At 46.1% G+C, this 22573-nt stretch overlaps 7 protein-coding genes across 7 annotated transcripts; 2 read left to right on the top strand and 5 right to left on the bottom strand.

The window, feature by feature from the left end:
- Positions 1–529: 529 nt before the first annotated feature.
- Positions 530–2053, bottom strand: N7483_002787 (uncharacterized protein; the record flags this gene model as incomplete). Its single annotated transcript, XM_057086224.1, has 1 exon — positions 530–2053. The coding sequence occupies one exon, from the start codon at positions 2051–2053 to the stop codon at positions 530–532; it is 1524 nt and encodes a 507-aa protein (XP_056952373.1).
- A 4618-nt stretch (positions 2054–6671) lies between these two features.
- N7483_002786 (elongation of very long chain fatty acids protein) lies at positions 6672–7831 on the bottom strand (the record flags this gene model as incomplete). The annotated part of the gene is made up of 3 exons (XM_057086223.1): positions 6672–7012; positions 7075–7357; positions 7421–7831. The coding sequence occupies 3 exons, from the start codon at positions 7829–7831 to the stop codon at positions 6672–6674; spliced, it is 1035 nt and encodes a 344-aa protein (XP_056952372.1).
- A 3285-nt stretch (positions 7832–11116) lies between these two features.
- Positions 11117–11508, bottom strand: N7483_002785 (uncharacterized protein; the record flags this gene model as incomplete). Its single annotated transcript, XM_057086222.1, has 2 exons — positions 11117–11304; positions 11388–11508. The coding sequence occupies 2 exons, from the start codon at positions 11506–11508 to the stop codon at positions 11117–11119; spliced, it is 309 nt and encodes a 102-aa protein (XP_056952371.1).
- Positions 11509–12388: 880 nt separating this feature from the next.
- On the bottom strand, positions 12389–14299 carry N7483_002784 (uncharacterized protein; the record flags this gene model as incomplete). Its single annotated transcript, XM_057086221.1, has 11 exons — positions 12389–12448; positions 12606–12945; positions 13021–13207; positions 13264–13289; positions 13354–13394; positions 13444–13522; positions 13582–13623; positions 13691–13720; positions 13893–13945; positions 14002–14076; positions 14249–14299. 11 exons carry the CDS (start codon positions 14297–14299, stop codon positions 12389–12391), a joined length of 984 nt encoding a protein of 327 aa, XP_056952370.1.
- Positions 14300–15163: 864 nt separating this feature from the next.
- N7483_002783 (uncharacterized protein) lies at positions 15164–15753 on the top strand (the record flags this gene model as incomplete). Its single annotated transcript, XM_057086220.1, has 2 exons — positions 15164–15179; positions 15233–15753. The coding sequence occupies 2 exons, from the start codon at positions 15164–15166 to the stop codon at positions 15751–15753; spliced, it is 537 nt and encodes a 178-aa protein (XP_056952369.1).
- A 1347-nt stretch (positions 15754–17100) lies between these two features.
- Positions 17101–18168, top strand: N7483_002782 (Voldacs domain-containing protein; the record flags this gene model as incomplete). Its single annotated transcript, XM_057086219.1, has 2 exons — positions 17101–17375; positions 17541–18168. The coding sequence occupies 2 exons, from the start codon at positions 17101–17103 to the stop codon at positions 18166–18168; spliced, it is 903 nt and encodes a 300-aa protein (XP_056952368.1).
- Positions 18169–18590: 422 nt separating this feature from the next.
- On the bottom strand, positions 18591–21216 carry N7483_002781 (uncharacterized protein; the record flags this gene model as incomplete). Its single annotated transcript, XM_057086218.1, is given in 2 exon segments — positions 18591–19746; positions 19763–21216. The coding sequence occupies 2 exon segments, from the start codon at positions 21214–21216 to the stop codon at positions 18591–18593; spliced, it is 2610 nt and encodes an 869-aa protein (XP_056952367.1).
- Positions 21217–22573: the final 1357 nt, after the last annotated feature.

Genomic DNA, 22573 nt, shown 5'->3' with positions numbered 1-22573 from the left:
GGCGTAGTTCGGACAAGCTCGGTCTTCAGAATTCGGATCCTGAATATGATCTTCAGAACCGGGATGGTTCAAATGTTTAACTTGGCACTGAAATTTACCATAGGTACCTACCTCTTCTTGATTGTCTAGTAGTATCAGGTTTGTGAGAGTAGAATGCGAGTCATCGAGGAAAGAAAATTGAAATAAGTAGAATCCAGTCCATGGAAATCAAATTGATGCACCGCAGCAGTGTGAGGGCAGAAGAAAAACAAGTAGACATTATCCAAGCCGGAAAGAGTACCTAAGAAACCAAGAACAAGCCACCAAGCCGATAATCAAGAACGCCATGAAAATAATCAATGGAACCAGCTATTGCCATTATAGATAGGCGAATGAAACCACCATTGAAGATTGCAAGGAAATCAAAAACACCAATCAAACAAGATAAGAAAGAAAAAAAGTACCCAAAGGGAGAGAACCCGCTCGATAAAAGAATCGAAAAAGGGAAGCAAAAAAACATTAGATTAGAATAGGTCGAGTAAGTCACGAATCAGACTTTACTAAAAGCCCTCTTCCCAAGCTTCAACCCCATAAATCCACGTCCAGATCCAACAGCCGAACTAGCATGTCTAGCATGACGTCTCTGACTAGCCTTTCGCACTGGACGAGTATCATAAGCAACTGTATTGACAGACTGAGTCGAGGCCGAGAACACAGAAGAGTGTACATGATGCGAGGACGGGAGTTGGAGATCCATTTCCGAGCGAAGACTACTCAGAGAATGAATACTAGAAGCAGCGGAATGCTTTCTAGTCATTCGACGCATCATCGGAGAACGATTCGGAAGGATATTTGATGAGGTTCCATTGCTAGATGGAATGGGTCCCCGTTTTGAAGAGTGAATGTATTGGTATTGTTGTGGTGGGGAAGATGCTGATGAGATTGGGCTGCAGGTTCTGGATGGTAAAGCCGGTGTTCCTTCACTGTGATGATCCGGGATGTAATTCCTTAGCATCTCGTCAGTTGGGAATGGCGATGCAGGGCGTGGAGGTAAACTGGTGTTGCTGTTACTGCGGGTTGAGGGTGGGCGTCTGATTGGGTCTGTGGGGCGCCGGGAGGTACGAGTTGTGGTTGAGGATGGTTTCTCGCATCCGGATGTGCGGGGCCGAGGGCGGAGGAATGATGCGGATGCTTCTTGAGGGGATGGAGGGAAGTATGGGAGAACGGGGATATCAGAAACGCAGTTGATTGTGGCGCTCTGTCGTAGGGAAGTGCGAGTATCTTCCTGCTCTAATTGAGCCAAGTAGGGGGTTGAGTTCGTAGATTTCTTGGGAGATTGGGTTTGTTCAGGGACTCGTGGCGATGATGTGTACTTGACGTCTGTCAGGCGTGGGACTTGGATATTTCCTTCCAACTTGCCGTCGAAAATCCGGGACTCGCGGTTTCGAGCATTCCCACGAGTTCGAGGCTGAGTGGGCCGGAGTCGAGAATCTTTGGATCGAGTCCCCAAGGATTTAATGAAGACGAGAGTAGGACGTGTCTGTGGCTCCATCAAAGTGATCTTCTTTGCAACGTGGATCTCTGCGTTTTCCAAACAGAAGACGGACGACGGGGAGGGTGAGCGAGACCGTTGATGAGTCGTGGGTGGTGTATTCGGCGAGACATATATAGATGGCTGCAAGTAAAGGTCCGATGCCAGCTCAGGAGGACTTTCCGGTAATGGGAGCTCAAGAACCAAGTCATCCTCAGGATCGAATACACGGGTGCTTTCCACGAATGTTGCAGTGCTGTTGCGTTTCACCGTATCCATTGATACAGGTCGTGGACGTTTAGCAACATGGTATGAGGGCAAGAGACGCTCTTCCCGGTCAGAATCAGGATCAGTATGGGAGTTTTCATCCGCACTCAGATCCGAATCGATAGTTCCGGCTCTCTGGGAGCCCACCAGAGAGGGAACAAAGTCCGGTCCGCCGGCATCAGATTCCGATACTTCTTCTTCTTCGGACTCGTATCGTTTCTGAAGGCTTTGCCGGCTCAGCCGCTGAAGGTTCAACGCGGTAGCAGGCTCATACATGATTGCTGATTGTCAAATTATGCTTCACAACTCTTAGCAGGATGGCTGTTCCTTGATAAGAAATAGGAAAATAAATACTGTTCCAGACAGCAACATAGAGAGCGAGCACAGGAAAAGAACCAAGGTAGAACCAGCCCCAGATCAGGAAGAGAATGGAATCTAACGAGTGGCAGGTTCCTAGTCCTTAATAGTAAAAACAATAGAATCCCCAAGGTAGAAGAAAGATGTGCCTCTTCTATTATGAGTCTACCACCAGTCTGTGGAAGAAGATCTAATCCTTCAGCTCCGGGGTGATCGGGGTGAGAAAAGGTGATTTAAGAGTGGAACCGGTCCAGGATAATGAACAGGGGAGCCGCCCTCGATTCTATTCAAGGTGCCGCAAGTATGAAGAAAAAGAAAGGTCCCACCCGTCAGGAATTGATCCACAACAGGAGGGGCGGGGAGGGTTCTTTTTGACCTCGAAGCGCTATCTGCAGGAAAGAGGGGACAAGTCATTTTGGATCCCTGTCCACGTGTAGTTGATGCCAGAATCCTGTAAAATTGGGCTCCATTCAGCGTACATCAGAAGTCCCTGACTGAATGTGGCTCGTTTTGGCTTTTCTTTTTCCTTTTCAGATAAAAAAATCTGGTTTATTTTTTTTTTCCTTGGTTGTTCTTATGCAGGAAGAAGGAGTTCACATCCTGGATTGGTCGGAAGTATGGCAACTAGTCCCCAGCTAGTGAATCCTCCCATTGGATGAGGATATGGATGCAGGATGTGATTGGTGATAGAAGGGTAAGAGTCCATCACCCTTGCAGCTGAGACCAGTTTGAAGAGGGGCGTCCCTTTTCCCCCCTATGGACCGTTTCACGATTTCGGCGACGCGCATCAACATCGTGGCGAGGCTGGGAACTAAACCTGGCTGTAACACCGGAGAAAAATATGATAGATCAACGTGAGCTGTCGTTGGTCTGTTGGCCCATGCGCCTAACGCTGGGGCTGCAGTAGGTTCATAACGATAAGATCTTATTGGCTTGACGTGTCACTAGAAGGAGGACTGGTGGCGGCAGCTAGATTGGCCCACGTATGACAACCCTGGCGGAAGAGAAGAAAAAAAAATAAAAAATAAAACTCCGTAACGCAGGAATAAACTGATCCTGGCAACAGTATACACGGCTCATAGGGGGGGGGAAAGACTGGGTAAGCCAACGTTGGAAGCGCCCACGGTGGGGATCAAAATGAAGATTGACAAGTTAACCGCTGTGGACTGAGTGGGTCAAGTATAACTCAAACACGCTACTACGACGAACTCCTTGGGGGTTTTTGCTTGAAACGAGATCGGTGGACCCGGTATCTTTACCGAGAATTCCTACACTTGATTTTTACTATTTTTTTTTATTTTTTTTTCCCTGCATAACGCGCGGTCCTCATATCATGCCAGGGGTGGACACCCCACAAATCTACCTGCAGGTACACAGGACACAAGCACAGAACACAAGCACAGGCACACACAGAGGAGTCCCTGTAACCCTAAAGGGTCTAAGGGCCCAAGTACTCCGTAGTAGAACTTGAAATATTCAGGGGTCTAGGAGAACAGGTGGCCTTCATTCCCATCACTATAGTAGAAGAACCTTAGTTCCTCGTTAAGTACAGGAGAATTCCTACTGATTGTACCTAGAGTCCTGGGATCCAGTATATGCCAGTTCGTAGGGATCCCTAGCGACATTGAATGTTTGAAGGGGCTCAAGTGCTCTATTGATCATACTGCATTGCCAATAAAGCACTATACGGAGTACGGAATGATCAAAAGCAATATAAGAAAAAGAAGAAAAAAGCAAAAAGCGACACGCTCCTTGCTCCTTGCGTGGATGATTATCGGTTAATTCTCCACATGCATCAATGCTTCCGTTGCGCGCTATCGTTTCGGTTGCGATTATTTATAGCTGCATATATTGAAAATCAAACAATAAAACAAAACCCCAGAATTTTGTAACGGAAAATTTCAAGTTATTGACGTTATTCATCCAAGTTATCCCCAACGCAAAGAACCCAACCTCAATCTACAAGGTGATGCATGATCAGGCAAGGATAGGTTCAACTTGAACATTTCAAGTTTGTACTCTTCCATCCAATTCAATTCATTCAATCACGTAAGCTTCAAAAGTTGAGTTTACAGTTCTTATCAGACCTTGGAATAGACCAACTTGAAGTAAGACATGCATTGAAGAGTCCAACTGACAGCGGCATGTATTTCCATATGTAGTATTCTATCTCCGTTCCGTTTATGCGGACTACCGCTCCTCAGTGTTGACGGATTATGGAGTAAAAATTATAGGGTCAACTTTCTTTTAACAGATTAATCCTTAGAATTGTTTCCAATTATATATTGAAGTGGGTAATTTACTCAAACTTGAAACCAGCTAGGAGAATGACAGAATGTTAATATAGAGACTTGCACGGAGTAGATGGAACCTCCCGAGGTAGTCCCGAGGTAATACATCCATGGATGAATGCATTGCATGAGTTATGCTCTGTCTCAGAATTTGAAGAAATCTTTAGAAACTTGAACACGCCATTTCAAAGAAGTCCTTTTCAACAGACAAGAATATTGGCTTGTTCAAGATTCCAAGGCTTTCGATATCAACTTGAGCACTCACATGGCTTCTCCAACTCGACTCCAACTCAAAGCTGGATTCACAAGATCTCTTTCAACTTTTAGGTAATCCGATTTCAGGTAAGAAGTCTAAAGACAGCTTGGAAATTAAAATTGCAATGGGTTCACTCAGTTTGAAATCAACCTAGTCCACACAGAAACGAACACATGTTGACGCCTTCCCATGCCTTCGGCGCCACCCTTGGTTTGTCGACATCGTAACTAGGAACTAATTCTATTCTTCCCCCAAGTCTTTTCTTTTTCCCCATTTCCCTTGCACTTTCAGATGTCTTTGACGCGTTGGTCCTGTTGAAAATACGTCTGAGCCCTGCATACTGAGTTATTTTCAGGAGCTCAATTGTGTGTTTTTTGACTGGCTATCGGGGAGATACTCAAGTAGGGTAAAGCTTTGATTTATTTCATTGAGTTAACCTTGTCACTTCAGATTAGTCCTCAAGTCCCCGAGCTCTTGGTCCGAGAACATGTTCCATAACCGGTGATTGCTCGTACTCAGCCTCTTATGGGTCCATGATCTGCAGAATATTGAATATCCCCGGCCACGTTAACGGATGGCTGGAGAAAAAGCTATACGTCCCATGCGATGTCGATCGACCTGTCACTCCTCACTTCACCATACTGCACCTCTACACCGTACAGATGTACATGTACACATGGACCTCATATCGATGGCTGGAAATACTAGTTATTTGAAGAAGGCTGAACGAAAGTTCACAACCTCACTTTGCGCGCAGCCCTACGTCGGTCTCCGACTCCGAACCTCCCGAGCTTCATCCCTGAGAACCTGAATACGAGTTACTCAGATGGCTGGACGTAATTGGAAATTGGATTCCCGGCCACGCTTTGATGATCCCTATTTCCTTTATGGAGTCGTGGATACCCTGATGTCATTTCCATGCCATCATGCTAGTTTGACAGGTCATTTTGTGGCGTTTGTGCGCCGTTACACCTACCTCCTTCTCTCTGCATGATCTACACCCCGGGTGAGTTCCTGCATCACGGTGGGACCTGTTAATGTGATGCCGCACATTGAGCTTCGAAGGTTCTCCGTTTCCATATCAACGTGTTTTATTTGTTTTGGTTTCCTGGTTGGAAGTGACTGTGGTTGACGCGCTTGTTCGAGAGATAGCAGTAGAGCACTCTACCTCGTACGAGCACTTGAGATATCCATCCACTCCAACAAGTCATTCTCTCTTACCCCTTCTCGCAGTACGGAGTATGCAGGACTAGTTATTTCTCTTGCCACATGCAAGTCTACACGCGTCTATAGCAATGTTGACTGGAGTCCTGCAAATGCCATGCTGGTATTGATGTACCTTGCTTAGTCTTCGAAACCCAACCACCTCGGCACCAAATTCGAATTATCACTGTCTACTATGACGATAGAAACTTCTCATGAATGATTACATTTAACATGATATGTGACCTGGGATCTATAATACTAACAAATAAGGGTGAAAGGGGAACCAAAAATGCCTGCCACCAGCAGGCTAAGGGGGTAACAACGACAAACATGAACAGAATGTGACATTATAGAATACAACCGGCTCAAAACTGTCCGACAGTCCGCTCGGGTGAAAAGAAAAGAAAATAGAAAGATAATGTCTCCTCCGGGGACTATATTCTCCCCAATGCATGGCATAAAACCCCATCCATACCATTCCTCACAACCGGAGTCCATGTCGCATAGACAACCAGACCGTCGAATCTGGCATCGTGAAAGGTCGTTTATTAAAGGCTGTTATAAAGTGAATCATCATGGGGCAACTCCCGCGCCGTTCTGCGCCTGCGCCCATGTTCGAATACAAAGATGATCGAATGATTTTTCTCCCCAATTTCTTGGAGATTGATTCACAGCATTCTCCAGTAAAAGAGGATAAATCCAATATTTTAAGGATAATGCCTATCTTGTGAAGCTAAATGGACTGAGTAAACAGCCTCACATAGAATCACCGGAAGCAAGCCATTTAGGCCTTGCGGGAACGAGTAACCGGGCCGTTGGAGCGGCCGGTAGAGACAGCAGCACCGTTGGAGGGCTTGGCAGTGCCATTGGCACCAGCAGGGGAGGGGATCTCGAAGTTGCGCATGTCGATGAGAGACTTCTTGCCAGTGTTGCTGCGGGGGCGGCCAACCTTGACCTCCTTCTTGTAGGTGGCGATGTAGAAGCCGATGAACAGGAAGAGGTAGGAGGTGATGATACCGATACCAGCGAAAGCGGCGAACTCCTCACCAGCGCACTTGCCCATGTTAGGAGCCCAGGGGAAGTAAGCGGAGGAGAAGTAGGTGTAAGAGGCGAAGTAGATGAAGCCTGCGCAGATAAAAATTATTAGCATATGAGTGACGAACCTGTGGGTCGGATTCTAAACATACCGACGTCAATGACGAACTGCAGAATCTGCAGCATGGTGATGTACTTCTTCCACCAGATACGGACTCCACGAGCGCTCTGGAAGTAGTACCAGTACATCACAACGTGGACCAGCAGGTTGATGGTGATAGGAACCCATTGAACGGCAGTCAGACCGATGAGCTGGGTGTAGCACAGGAGAGCGGTGGCACCGTGGTGGTAGGTGTGGAGGAAAGTCAAGGGCTTCTTCTTGAGAACGAGGAAGAGGGTGTCGATGAACTCCCAGTACTTGTTGAGGTAGTTGAGCTACAGGCGAATTAGAATGTTAGTCGCGTCGTTATTGCCAAGTGCGTTCGATTGGATACTCACGTAGTACAGAATGACGAGGGGTTGAGTCCAACCACCGTTGTGGTCGCAGATGGTGTAGAAAACACCGTGGTTCCAAAGGGTGGGGATCAGCTGCTCGAGGAAGAGCACCAGCAAGACACCACTGATGATGGTCAAAAGCAGGTTGTGGAGCATAAACAGAGTGTTCAGCTTGAAAGCGGGGAGGTTCTTCATGACCTCACGGCCACCGAAAATGATAACGTAGTATGTCACGAGCATGATGGCGGTCTCCTTCAAGGTAGACATAGGCGTGACACCCTCCTGGAAGTTGAACTCGCTGGCAGGGTAGCCCATGACCTGCTCGAAGCCCTTATCAAAGATAGGCCACAAGTGAACGCCAAATGGGCGATCAATGGTTGGGAGGGGCACATTCTGGAGGAATTCGGACGCCATTATGAAGTTGGGGGGTCCAGTGGACAAAGCTTAGAAAAAAAACAACACCAAACGCAAGATTAAAAAGTAGGTATTGAAAAAAGAAAAAGGGCCGAAGCGACGTCTTTCTCCTTCTCACTCTGTTTGGTGATTCAAGAGCGCGACCAAGAAAGGAATGATGGAAAGGACCGACGATATGGAGGAAAGAAGAACAGGAGAAGAGTGAGAGCAAGGGACTTTTTGCGGTCAGCGAGTTCAGACCCCCAATTAGGATTAGCGTCAATAAAAAAGGGGGAAAACCCGCATAAGCCGTATAAGCCGTGACCTTCCGGAGATCACAGTGTGTACCCTTGATCATAAATCAATTTAATACAGCTGTGATTAAATGAGTCAACTGGTTCAATTGATGTTCATTCAAGTTCTATTCAACACTTTGATATCTGTTGAAATTCTATGGTGGAAGACGAAGTGTCACATGTCCGGCTGTTTGCGGGCAAGTCTTAACTTAGTGTAGTATTACTATAGCCCTCTCATCTACAATTATTCAAGTTATGAGGTAGGATTTTCTTGATATGGACTGTCTTATACCAGGCAATTGATTGAGATTGCCCCGGTTGTTTTAAGATTCATATGAAAGGGTTGCAGAAGCAATACTGTTGAGTGTTGTGTGCAAGTATACTCGTTCAGCCGAGGTTGTCCCCCCCCTTTTTCATACACATCCATTTCTTAGATTAAACTGCCACTATTACCCTGAGGCTTGAATCAATCCCCACATATATTAATAATCATGTATTCTGTGTCGTGGAACTGTTGAATATGGAAGTGGAGTATACGCTTCCAGGCACGGAAATTGCCCAGGTGGACTCTTTCGTCTCTAGATCCTATAGCTCTTCAATGTAGTGAAGGATATTGAAAATTAAATAGTTCGATCAATCTGAGGGCTTACAACATTTGAATACTATACAGGTGTGAAATGAGGCCCAAGGAAGCCCCTGAAGTACAAAGAACTTCCCATAAATGTGCAAATTTCATACTGATATTCTTGGTTGACGGCGTAATTGGCGGTTTCCCATTGGTTGATCTTTGAACGCCACCAAAATGAGATGTAAACATTGAACTTCGGTTTCCTCCTACACCAGTTGACTTGGTAAAAAAAAACATTGAAACCCCTTCAAGTTCAAGTTTAAGACACTTACCTAGGTACCTGAGTAGGTATAATTCAAGTTTGAGAATACTACACATGTGCATATTCGAACTGTCCACGGGTCTAGTTAGGTAATATTAGTACTAGATAGTAACAGTTCAACTTGAAATAGATTTGCACCTAGGTAGTATGTATCCCTTGAGGTTGAATTTATATATTCGGCTCAACATTTGAAGACATTAAATTCAAGTTCAAGTTCCAAGGTTCCAGTTTAACCTGAAGTTCAAATCTGTTCAGACATGGACATTCAAGTTTGTGCACACATGTGCATGGATATTCACTTCAAGCTTTTGGCCGAACGATGTTGTGAAAGGCGTAGTATGTACATACATAGCACTTGACTACCTCGTCACGCACGTGCAGTATACGTACGCTCTTATGCTGATCAGGAACCTTGGAAGACAATATTATGACTCGAGTCGGATGTATTCGCTGTCAGTCTTGGAAATTTGTTGAAACATCATGATTGAGAGAGTAGACGAGGGAAGCCCGAGAGAGACAGCTCTGGCTCAGTGAGGACGTTGCTTTATGGTATAGGCAAGGCTATGGGTGGCACAAGCCAAGAAGCCCCTAATGCATGATACAAGGGAGCCTTTTCGCAATTACTATATGTGGACCCCGAAATCAATCCGGGGTCCGACGTCCGGGGTTACAATGACACCATCATGGTCGAATCAAGTACTCAAGGTTGCATCTATTCAATGAGACACTAGAGTCCAGACAGTCTACGATTTCCAGACGAAAGCCATTGACAATGGTTATATCCCTACAGACAGATAATGCCTGCTGCAAAGACTGATTATTGAGAATACTACACGCATACTGTCTAACTACCGCATAGCGTAGAACCAGCCAACTTGACGATTTCCGGTAGTTTCGCGAGCTATATCAAGATGATTTTACATCGTCATCACATCATCTCAATATTGTCTGCCTTCCTCTGGGGAAGTGATGCGTATCTCAAGCCATGCATTTATCAAGCCGACAAATGTGGCTATACATTAATGTCCACATACGGTCAGTATCAAATCAGATCAAGCAAATTAATTTACTGAAGTGCTTTATCTTAGGATACAACCTGAGCGAACTGATCACCGCAGTAAACTCGACGCTTTCAATTCCCACACTCACAGTGCAGCAAATCCCCCAAGTCATATTTCACTGCGATGATATTTACGGGAACATTACAGGGAACTCATTCTGTATAAATGGATGTCTGGCCTCTACCAGCTTGACCGTGGATGATGAGTGCCAGATTGCTTCCGGTACGGCATGTCCTACGACAACGACAATCACTATTACAGCTGGGCCTCCTTCTCCTACCTGCTTCAAACAATGTCAAACATGGTGTTTTGGTGGACCGAGTCCATCTATGGCTTCAATCATGCATGCTGTTCCTACAACCGTGTGGATGTAAGCCAGGAGAAACGGATTGAATTGTGCGATTTTAATATTGGATAAATGTTGCTTTTGTGTTAAATCAAGCCTGGAGAAGCTTATACAAGATTTAAAAAGTCATGCTTGAATGAGAACTTGATCAACGACATCTTAGGTATCCTAAAACTGTTAAAGGTTCAGATTGATAGAATATCCTTACCTACCAAGATAAGAATGAAATAAAAAATAACCTTGGACTACTAGTAGAACTTGAACATTTGAATACTTCTCGTGGAAGAGCAGATGTTGGTCTCTTTTGTCAATTGATACCCCGGGACCTTATCATTCGAAATTACCATGACTACGATCCAGATGTCTGCACAAGGCGTCTGCAATCATCCTGAACTATTAAGTGAAAAGACTCGGATTAATCTACAATGAAGCTTTCGACTAAAGTCTTTTCATTATTTGCACCAAGTATGTAAAGAACATCGTATAGACACTGCCAGCAATGAGAGAATACCTCTTGCCCAGTCGCCGGCGACAATGACCAGCTTAGATATGCTAAACATCATAAAGAGGGGGTGCTTGGCAATTCACAACATGAATTGATAAGAATTGAAACAAGAATGATCTGAGCATCTAGGAAATTGCCTATTGAGAGACATGGAATGGATCATTTATGATCCATCTCAATGATGCGGAGATCCTAGTAACCGATTCTCTTACAGAATACATTGGTCATTACGAGTACCAAGCTTGGTATCACAGCCAGCAAAGCAGTAGGCATTTCCAGTGATCGTTCCGAGAATGTCTGTGCAGTGGAACAGGGTCTGGGAGAGTTGAGCGATTGAAATGACTGGAATGGAGGTCGTGTCATTGACAGCAGCGACGAGTTGGGCCTCAGTGTAGCCTAGAATTTTGATTTAGTATGAAAATCACTCCAGTCCTCATCATAATGGCAGATTAGCTGAATATGGAATCTGAAGGTCTTACTGTAAGGAGCTGCCAGCAGCACGGAGCCGCACTTCAAGGACTGGTACTCGCAGTTGACAGATTGCTGAGCCTGAACACCAGCAAGGAAGAGGCCGAAAGACAGAACTAGTTTGCCGAGCATTTTGATAGATTTGGGATGCTAATAAACAAGAAATTGATCTAATTTCGTTTTTCTTTTGGTCCAAAGAACTTAATCTGTTCGGATTGAATGGCCCTTGGGACGAAAAGACCTATTTATATCTGTTTAGTGAATTAAGATCTCGTCTTTTTAGAGATTTTCTCTCTTAATTTGTCGGCTGATTCATGAAAATAACCATCCGTACATCATGGGGATCTCGGGGTGGATCACACTGCTGATCCATGGATGTCCATACTGGATGTGAGACACAGATCATAAGAACAGAAGGCAAAGGTTATTATCGGAGGGTCTAGCTGAAGCCTTGAATTTCAATTAACGAGTATGATGTAAGTTAGGGTGAGAGTAACCCTCCACTGGTTCTAGATTTAGCTGTCTCAGGTGCTGCATCCCGGATCCGAGTCTTGGGATGACACTTAGCGCAAGCTCAACGTTTCTTTGCAGAAGCTTTAATTTAACCTTTAGTTCCTGAGAGAGTTTACCGGCAGTACATTGAGATACAGAGCATCATGTTCCACAAATATCATGAGATTCCCCCCGGGGAGGAACTGGTAAATGTGTCACAGCCGGGTTTCCCCTCAAACCATAAGGGGTAACGTAGTATTTGCCAGCTGTCATTCCTATGCTCTCATGAAAAACGTTACAAATCGGATTGACATTCAGATCTTCAAGATTCATTCACATTAACTTAGACTTCTAAGGCGCCCCTCCTACGAGATGGTTCACGCTGGCTACTACATCTATAGGCAACAAACATGAACCACATGTGCATCTCAAGTGGAATAGTCATTGTCATGATATCATTTAACGCTAAACTTGAAGATATTTTGGAATTTATTTTAAAGATCAAGGTGATGGCTCAGCTTTAATTATTGAATCTGCCCTGGTATGTTCTTCCAGTGGTCTCCTCGCCCATATCCTCGTCCTATTAAGGCTGTTAGTCAAACCATATAACCGCCACGAGCAGAAAATTCTGGGAAATTCACGACTTACGCTCTATGATAGCAATGGTTCCGTGGGTTTGAGATTTCCTTCCGCATCTGCGCCACATAAACCAGTACCTCGTCCTTTGACCAAGGTACCGGATCACCATATCTCGTTAAAAGCCACATAGAATAGCCATCCATTCCATCTGCCCAGTGATGAAAGTTGACCGAACCAATCTCCTTTAACCGTTTATCTCGAGGCCAAGGTCCGACAGGCAGTTTGTATTCTTTTACATGAATATCGGTGAACCCAGCCTTTGCAATAGAGTCGCGCATGGTATGCATTATTCCGAATCTTCGACCTGATTTCTCGGCGGCTTTTGTTAAGCGGGGACCCCAAGTTCGAAGAATACTATCGTCCGCCACGCTTTCGTCGTCGCATTCGAGGAAAGAACTCATTTCTAGTTGTTCAATCCATCCACCTGGTTGCATGTGACTATGAATCAGAGTATATCAATAAGCATTGCCCTGCCCATGGAGATGTACATAATTGGAGTGTCTAGGAACTTACTCGTAGCATTGCTTATAGACATTTTCAGTTTCTTCGGAAGTGAATGCACAATCAAGGATTCGAAGATGAATCAAGTCAAATGGCTCTCGCCATGTCCAATCTTCGAGGATGTCATCGACTTCTAGAATGCAGTTGGGTGGTAACCAAGACACGGGAGGAGGGAACAGATCTACTCCACGAACGGTTGCTGTAAATGAAGATTAGAATTGACAAATATTGAGACAAAAATGCTTTTCATCTCACTTTCTGGTAGCGTATCCGCAACTTCACTATTTATTTTGAGTTAGATGCTGTCACGATCTTGATTGCCATAGATAAGGGTGGGGAACATACATCGCCCATGTGCCCTTTCCAGTACCAATGTCAAGTATGTGCTACTAAATCAGATTAAATGACATATAAAGATGGCATGATTAACCTTACCAACGGTTTTTCGACGATAGGTGCTTGGAATAACGAATTCTCCTCTTCACCGGAATCAGAAAGCACGGCGACTAGATGGCTGTGCAGATGTTGAGATTAGCAAAATTCCGCTGGTTTTCATCTCAAGTTGACGCTCACCAAGATTCGTATGTCTCAAACATCCTCTCATCGGCAGGAACACTTGAAAAGTTAATATATTGTCCCTTATTCATTCAGATGGCTCAAGGGTTGAATGACTATTACTCACTGAACACCGGCTTGGCGAAGAGTCTGGTATCTGCATAACCGATAAGCTTGAACAATTAAAAGGAGCTGAAGAACCATGAAAGCCTACCTTCTACCATTTTCAATCAATCCTTGAGTGATACTTGATGCAAGAGACGTTGTTTCTCTATATCCCAAATTTCAACAACTTGCTTCCTCGAGCCCAGATAGCCGTGGGCACATACGATTGCCAGTCATCTGGAGCCTTATCATCATGAGCGTAATACAAATTCGAATCCTATTTAGAGTCAAAAAAATAGTACACAAATTATGGAATTTTGGGGGTATACTAACAGGCACAATTTGTTCATTGCCCGCCATAATTAGCAGGATTATCAGCGCCGCGAGGCTGCGAGGCTGCGTGACAGCCTTGAATAATTAACAAAGAAGTGTATGAAAGGAGAACTTGAAATAGAAAAATAAAATCAAAATCCTGCAGACTGCAGTCAGTCAACCCAATTTTTCCCACAAATTCTTTTCTGACTAGTACAATTCGGACACAATCAGACACTTTCTGCGGGGCGGTTCAGAATCGTCTTACAGGGATCATATCCATTTTGAGCTGAATCTGCTGCAGCACCACGGCTGACATGACGAATAGCAAGAAGCGCAACACGCGGAATTCTTCTCCACCGAGCAAGTACGAGGGGCCAAGGATCCTTTTTTGTTTCCAAAGTGGATCGGGCCAATTATGAGAATCAGAATACTTGCATCTGTACGGACTAGAGCACTAAAAGCTTAAACAAACGGAGTTTGGCTGCAAACAGTTAACACAGCTTGGACTCGAAGAGGGGCTCCCACGGACATACATCAACGGCCCGAATCCACTTTATCAACGGTTCTGTCAATGTCCTTTGTGCATGCTTAAATATCACTCTTCCTGGTTTATATTGTGGCTGGAATTGTGGCTTCTTTCGTTTTGGGTTTCTTGCTGAACCGTGTATTGGAAACCAAGAGCTGAATTGGAAATGAATTCATATGCATCAGAACCTTCACGGTAAACCTGGTCCACTTAATGGCTCCACGTTAGCGTGGCAACTCCGCTCAACGACGGAGTATTAGGCGGAATAACGGGATCTCTCGCTAGCGCTGGTCGATCGGTGAATGGTGCAAAAAGCAATTGGAAAGAATTGAGCCGTACAAGCCGTGGGAATACCGCCGGAAATGTATTCGATTTGATTGTGCGTGGAGTCCTGTCCACATCGTCTGCTATAGCTTGATTAGCATGATGCATTCCTGTGGTTTTAGAATCCTTGGAAACTTCCAAATTTGATTGTTGTGGCAGCCAAGTGCGAACCTTGGAAACTAGACTAAGATCAGTTAATCAACTGGGGGCGGTACTGCAAGGCGGTGATGGCTTCTCCGCATCAGTCCACTGGCACCGTCTGAGCACCTGAGCACCATTGCCTTCCTTTAGTCATTACTTCATTACTCCTAGGCAACTTCCTTTCCCATCATGTACGAATCTTATCGTATGTTCCAGTTCCAGGTTAGACTTGATTCGAGCCAGGCTAATTCTACCTAGGCCCCCACCTCCTGTTAGCTCAGGTACCCCTCACCGTCTCGCCGTTCATCAACCTACCTTCCTCGGTTACACTACCTTACACCTACAAGTCGGTTCCTTCAACCCTTATACCCTCGGTGACAGTCGATCCTAGTAATCCCGATCTCAAGGCTCGCTACGTGGTGTCTTCGAGTGGTGAACATGCAGCTCACCCAGATGAGATCCTCGCTTCATGCAGGTCACTCGAGCAACATCTCAAGAAGACACGGGATGATGCTGCCAATGCCATAAAATCTTGGGAAGAGACAATTCAAGATAGGGAGCTCGCTGAGAAACGTCGTATTGCGCCTGGGTGGCTTGATCGTGAAGAGAAACTACTGAAACCGACCCAATTGACTTCATCTCCCGAATCGAAAGGAAATATTGAGAGCTTGTTGGACAGCTCATCAGCGGACCAGGGCTCTTCAAATATGCCTTCGATGGTACTTCGGGATGAAGGAGAAGAATTGGACCGGGCATTTGGTGGACTGGGAGTGAAATGAACTCCAGAGGCGCATCACATCAATAAACCACCGTATTATGGTTATCTGTGTGATTTATTCATTCAAAGGCGATAGGCTTGAAATCAGGTCAGTGGAATCAGGTTACAAGCTGCTTTCCTGGATGTGCGGGCCTCAATCGCGAGCTCTTGGACAGTCATGAAGCTGCAAGCATGTGACATGTCTAACGGGCCGTCAAGCGCTGGAACATCGCATGCTCAATGAATCTTGCAAGCAGCATCATTTTTTACATTACCTGTCAGCTACGCGCTGTCAAAATAATGAGTGAGCGGGCAATCATATACCAATTTTGCCATGACTATATGCCTTGAGGCCCATTGGGTTAAGCAGCCCCTTCGGCGGCTATGGAATGCTCCCGAGATCAGTGCTTGAGACGCGCTACTTGTCATCCCTACATTCCAATAATGAATGCCGTCTCAAAACATAACCTCTTTTAATTTGCTTAGGCGATATACTGCAGAATATCACAGCGCTCTTCCGCCTATGTACACTGGTGCTACCGAAACCTTGACCCGATGCCTAAGTAGCATACACTGTTAATATTTAATTTGAATTTACACACAGCCCTGGAGGCTCGGGGCTAGTATTAGCACTACATACTAGCACTGGCAGCCGGCAGTATGACATATCATGATAGGTATCCTACCTAGCCCTGGAGGTAGTACTACTACTAGTATCATAGTAGTATGTACAAGTAGTACGCAAGTTGTACTATGTTTGAATTTTCTAGTGGGGACCGTGAACTAGTCCTATGTAGTGCCTAGGCAGTACCTAGTCTGAAGTAGTAGTAGCTAAAATACTAGTATTCAGATGAATGAACTTCAACTTGAAGTTCAAGCCTGAAGTTGAAGTTCCACTGGCAAGTTTCAAGTTCAAGTCGATGCTATCAAGGTGCCAGCCCTGGAGTGGATGATACTAGTAGACACGGGTAGTGCTAGTATATATCTTCAAGTTGACCGCTGCCCTCGGGAGCCCTGCCCAGGTGGAGGTCCACAGGCCATCAAAGTTCCAAGAGGGCCCTGCGTTCTCAGATCCTGTTGTTAAAGTTTTATTTGCAATAAAATGTAAAAAGAAGAATACGAGGGAAACATATGCAAAAAGAAAACAAAAATTATTGAAAGGGCCCGGGGCCCAAGCCCAGTCGCGGGATCGAACAGGGGACTTCGTAGTCAGTATTAGTGTTCGGATGATACTGCCTGTACCCGGCGCTAACCAAATTAATTTCAGTTCATCTTCAATATCGTGCCAAGCTTAACTGAAAGCAACATCTCTCACTACTCAAATCCCCAACCCTCGAGATAGCTCCAAATTCCTTGAGAATCTATCATTATGGAGCCTCTCCGATCCGCACCAGAGGCCGATGCCTTTGTCCCTATTGCTGAGCACCAAGCCCGCACACCAAGCTCTTTCTATTCTGGACCTCCGGTACTGCACTATCACAGCCAGCGATGCAAGATCGTGATTCTGGAGCGCGATCTGCTGGCTAACCCCGCTCTTAACGCGCTGCGCGCGCAAGCGACCACAAATGGCACCGCTGCGGTGGATGAAGATGCAGAGGACAAGGAGATCGCCATTGAGGGTGTGGACACATGGGTTGGATCTGAGTGAGTCGCCCTTGCGATAATCCTTCTGATTTTAGTCAATAAGGAAGGATCTGAAGAATCGCATATCATTATCGATCTCATACCAGACCGTATTTGATCAATTTGAAGCTTTTTATCGATCCCAAGAGTCTCTGAATACCAAGCTAACCATTATCCCACATCTAGGAAATTCCTTCTCTACTCCCCGACAACCTCAGCTGGAGTCTCAATTCCCTACCCATCAATCTCTCTCCACGCGATTCAGCGCCTGTGCGTTCCAGGCGACGACACCGAAGTCCAGGGTCTTTACATGCAAATCGCGACACCCACCGCACCATGCGAAGATGACGAAGAACAGTGCATCACTCTCACTCTCGTTCCACCTGAGCCATCACCTGTCTCCCAAGAAAACCACACCGACGACCTAAGCACCGAGGACGCTGAAACCGAAACACCTACCCAACAACTCTACAATGCCGTTTCTGCCTGCTCAAACCTCCACCCAGACCCCGTGGAACCAGGCGACGAGGATGAAGATGAGACTAATTTCCCTTCTGGTGAGGACCTAGGCATGCACCAGCTAGATGGGGATGGGGATCTGCCACCTCCTGTTGCCGGGAGCTCGGGCTGGATTACAGCGGATAATATGCATGAGTTCTTTGATGAGGATGGGAACTGGATTGCGGAGGGTGAGGCACCTTCTTTCCCCCTGGGACCGGGAGCTGGCACTGTCCATGGACGTGAGGATGAGGATGGATATATGGATGTCGAGAATGAGGGAAATGATGATACGAAGTGGCGTCGTACTGATTAGTTGCAACCGCATAACTGGTTGCTATTGATGGATTATGTACTTGTGGATTTATTCGACCCAGTGAAACTGACATTGAACTGATCCTAGTTCTGAAAATAAAGAAATACAAGAAATGTCTATGAAATATTATTCGACTAGAAGTATGAATCTGGAATAAGACGATATTATGTCAATTGTGATTACTACTACTTAAACCGCCAGGGATATCAAACATGATACACGTTACATATCAGAGGAGGGAGAAAAGAACATGAAAAGTAAAAAGGGGAAATAAAACAACAGATGCGCCAGGCGAGAACAAAGGTATAAGGCTTTTGAGCATAGATCAAGAAAGAAGGGATCCAACAACGCCTTCAATGATGTCCCAGGAAAGCAAGGAGGGAAGAATAGAAAGAAACCACAACCAAGAAATAGGAAAACAATTACTCTCTCAGAAACCCATCACCATCATACAAGCTGACTGGAGTACCTGTACATCCAATCCCGAGACCAAGAGCTTTACCAGTAGGAGTTGTCATACCTCGCCGCATAGAAATGGGTGTTGGCGGTGCTCGCTGGCTGGAGGTACGAGTGGGAGAGTGACCATTCTTAGAAAGGGTTCTAGGAATGGAGTTCTGCGTACGGAGTGGCGAGGTATTATTATCGGAGACGGTATAATTTCCCGTGAACTGAGCACCAGATGCTTTCGGTGGAGATCCACTTCGATTAGCATCTTCCCAGATAGTGACGCGGTCGCGAACTGTTCCACTGCGTTGTCGAGTAGTCTTCGGAGATGGAGAGATGGCCATTGAGCCTAGAATACTGGCAAGAGAGCTATCCGTCGCATCTGTTGATTTCCGCCAGTCACTGCCTTGAGTACCCGTAATCAAGGGAAGTCCTGTTGGAGAACCAGGACCTAGGAGTGGTTCCATGGGTTTCGGGGTCGAGTTGCTGCGAGAAGATCGACCGGGTTGGCTTCGTGGACCCTTAATGGGCGTACGACGGGGACTGCTAGTGCTAGACATGTTCTCGTGCAGAGGCGAAGGTGCATCTTCAGGGATTGTCCAGACAGGTGTGTTATACTCAGGGGATGGAGTGTGCGTGAGGTTGCCTCCATTAACAGGTGGAAGAGAAGTTAAGAGCTCAGGCAATTTGGGTGCCTTATTGAAGGGATTGGTCAGAGCCAGGGGAGAATAATCGTCGGAAGTACTCTTCTTTTCGGGACCCTTATTGCTTGCTGGAGCAGGTTCTTCGGCCAGTGGACCCAATATGCTAGGGGCAGGCTTGTTGCGCCGACTGCTGCGTTTGGAGAGTGGCGATGGAGATGTGGTCACGATGGGAGGAGGCAACGCTGGCAGGGACTGAAAGTTGCCGTTGATGGCACTCCCACGTAGATCAAGTTCTTCCATGGCATCAAGATCTTCAGGTTCCTCTTCGACTGTTGGAGAAAACGCAGATCCACCGAAGGTAATAGGAGGGTGAATGGAAATTCGCACACAGTTTTGACGCCGGTGACCTTTCCGTTGTGAGTTCGAACCCTTCAGAGCGGATTGCAAAGGCTGTTGGCCACGAAGAGAGAGACTTGATCGTTGCATTGGACTGGGTGGCATTGGACCTAGGCTCTGCCCAGGTGATCCGATAGAGAACAAAGTGCCCGTAGATTGGGGGGGACCCTCCGTAAAATGGGTCATTTTCACGGTGCTCACCTTCCCATACAGCGGGCTGCTGCATCTGGCTGAACCCTGGAGCGAAAGTCATCGACGAGTTGGAGTGCCTCCAATTGATGGCTGGTCCAGTTTGGTAGCCACCATTTATTGACACGGGCGTCCCACTTCGCAATGAGCCGCGACGTTGAGGATGAGGTGCAGGATCATTGTTTCGTGGGATTGGGGTAAAGCTGAATCGATTCTCACTGGAAGTGCTTGGGTTTCGAGAATTGGTAGTCATACTGCGACGAGGAGAACCATTTGGCTCCAATAAGGAAGAACGTCTTCGTGTTTCCGCCGTAGACGAGGATCGGATGGGGAAATTGTGGAGTGGCATCATTGAGGTATTAGCTGAGATGAAACTTCTGCGGCCATTCTTCACTCCCACATCGTTGGCACTAAATGGGACGGAAGTGCCACATGATGGGAAGATGGGTGAAGTGAGATCGGTATCAGCCGATCTTGGACCATTTCGACTCTCCTCTAGAATTGAACTGTTTGTTGTGTCTAGACTCATTGACGATAGACGCATAATCGAATCGTTTCTCAAATAGCTCATTCGATCCAGTGGAAATGCAGTTGGAGGTGGTGGGGGAATGGGAGCCTCTGGTGCCATTCCCGCATTCTGACTGGCGATACTTCCTCCTCGAAGTCGTGTTGGCGATTCTTCAATTATTCGGCGTGGAGGATCAAACATCTCTTGTGAAGTACGACTCTCCATAACGGGAAACAATCCAGATCGCTCTTTGTGAGAAGGCAGAGGCCATCCAGGTGACACTGGTCGCATACCCAAATGGAACCCAGGCTCTTCATGGCTCAGATCAGGAGTTTGTCGAGGAGTTCGCTCCGCTGGTAGTTCTAAAACACCTTCGACAGCCGAGAGAGGAATATCCTCTTTATCCGAGTCCTTCGAGGGCGTATGATTCAGCACAGTATCACTCGCCGATGCAACGGAGCTCATTCGACTATGCTTGTTGGAAGATCTTGATAGTCGCTTGGAACGAGAACGGGATATCGAATTGCGGAATGAACGTGCCTTTTGGATCAACGGGAAGGTCGAATCAGAAGGATTCTGTGATTGTATCAGGGTCTCACGAGAGGCTATTTGACCCCATTCTGTTGGCTTTCCATAGGGTAGACCATGGGCTCGAAGAGCAGTTCCTTCTTCTCGAGATAGCTCTGTCAATGTATCCCCGGTGAAGCCTATGCTGCGAGTATACTGGCCATGCCTGAGTCCCAGCAGTCTGAGAGCATGACGCTCCTTTCTCACTCTGACCCAAACGACGACGCAAATGACCGAAAGGACGACGATCGTAGCCGCGCCCGAGGCGGCGATGGCGACCAAGGTTCCCAGGCTCAGCATAGCCGCCTCTCTGGCGCTTCAATTTCAAGGTGGTTGGAAGCCAGGGCGCACAATTGGCGATCGTTCAGCACATCCGTCGGGGTTTCGTTGCGAAAATGCAGTTCCTTCAAATTGTCTGGAATATTGGTACTATTTTCTTCGAACTGCTGAAGTAATTGTTCAATATAATGAGCCTCAAAGAACCAGGTATCGAGACTTGTATAACCAGTACAGGGAGGATGGAGAGAAGAACTTTTGCGAAGCTTCAAACCCAGCATTCCCGCTTGGGAGACCTGGTTTGTTATGGGAACATTGATCATTGCTCAGGAATGTGGCCGCATCACCAACGGCAGCCGTGAGGAATGCTAGTGAACACTGTCTCCATCCCTTCCACTGAACGATGATAAAATCACCGGGCAAATCACATAGCATCATGATCCTTTGGAACATCCGTGTGAGAACGTCAAAGCGGGTTGGAATGGCATACTGTGTGGCATCAATTGTACATAGTAATGATCAACATTATAAGAAGGTCTCCAGAATGACCCCAGGTAATTCCCAGTATGTCTGGAGGACCTGTCCAACGTTTAACTATTAAGCAGAGAATATGACCTCTGGTCTCCAGGACTTGCATCAATCAACATATGGCTCTCACAATCGGCCTATGTGGTATACTCAATCGCACCGCGCGAGGCATTTCTATCGAGGGCCTTATAGTCATTGGTATCTGAAAGGGTATGGCATATGAAACAAGATGCTTTATGAAATATGAATTCTGTGAATTTTGAGTGTATTTTTTATGTCCACTGATCAATGAAAGACTGGCAAAGGTCTGGAGAGTTCACATTACTGTTTGATGGTTCGAATCTTCCCTGATCGATATCGCGCCTCCTTGCTTCGTTGGGCCAGTTGGCAGGTCTCTCAGCTGAGTTATGACCAAACTGGCAATTTAGGATGAACATCAATTAATGGAAAACGTGGACTACAAAAAAGCAATCGTAAAGTGACTGCAGCAATCGAAAGTCAGCCTCTTGTCCTTTTCCATAATAATTCGATGTATAGGACAGGCGAATCGGAATGGCGACCCGGTCACCTCCACTACACTCCTCATTGAAGACATGATTCCCATAGCATACAAATACGACAACCGTGTAGCCCGACGGTATCGTATCATGTGCTGTTGCGCTTGAACAATAGTACCTTAGACCGAGTACCTGTTGGGCAGTCAAGACGGTGAATGAACGCCGGGTTTTGTTCTTTTGTTCGATATCTTCCTCATATCTTCCTCGTCAGTACGCGTCAGGGCAGCGAGCAAAAAAAATCAATGGATGCATTCTTCTTCACTATTGAGAAATAAATGCGGATCATTTGATGCCAA

The sequence above is a fragment of the Penicillium malachiteum genome (genome assembly GCF_028827825.1).
Source record: "Penicillium malachiteum strain IBT 17515 chromosome Unknown utg000001l:1.0-8184562.0:1.0-8186909.0, whole genome shotgun sequence".
Taxonomy (NCBI): domain Eukaryota; kingdom Fungi; phylum Ascomycota; class Eurotiomycetes; order Eurotiales; family Aspergillaceae; genus Penicillium; species Penicillium malachiteum.
This window is presented reverse-complemented; position numbering and strand designations above follow the sequence as displayed.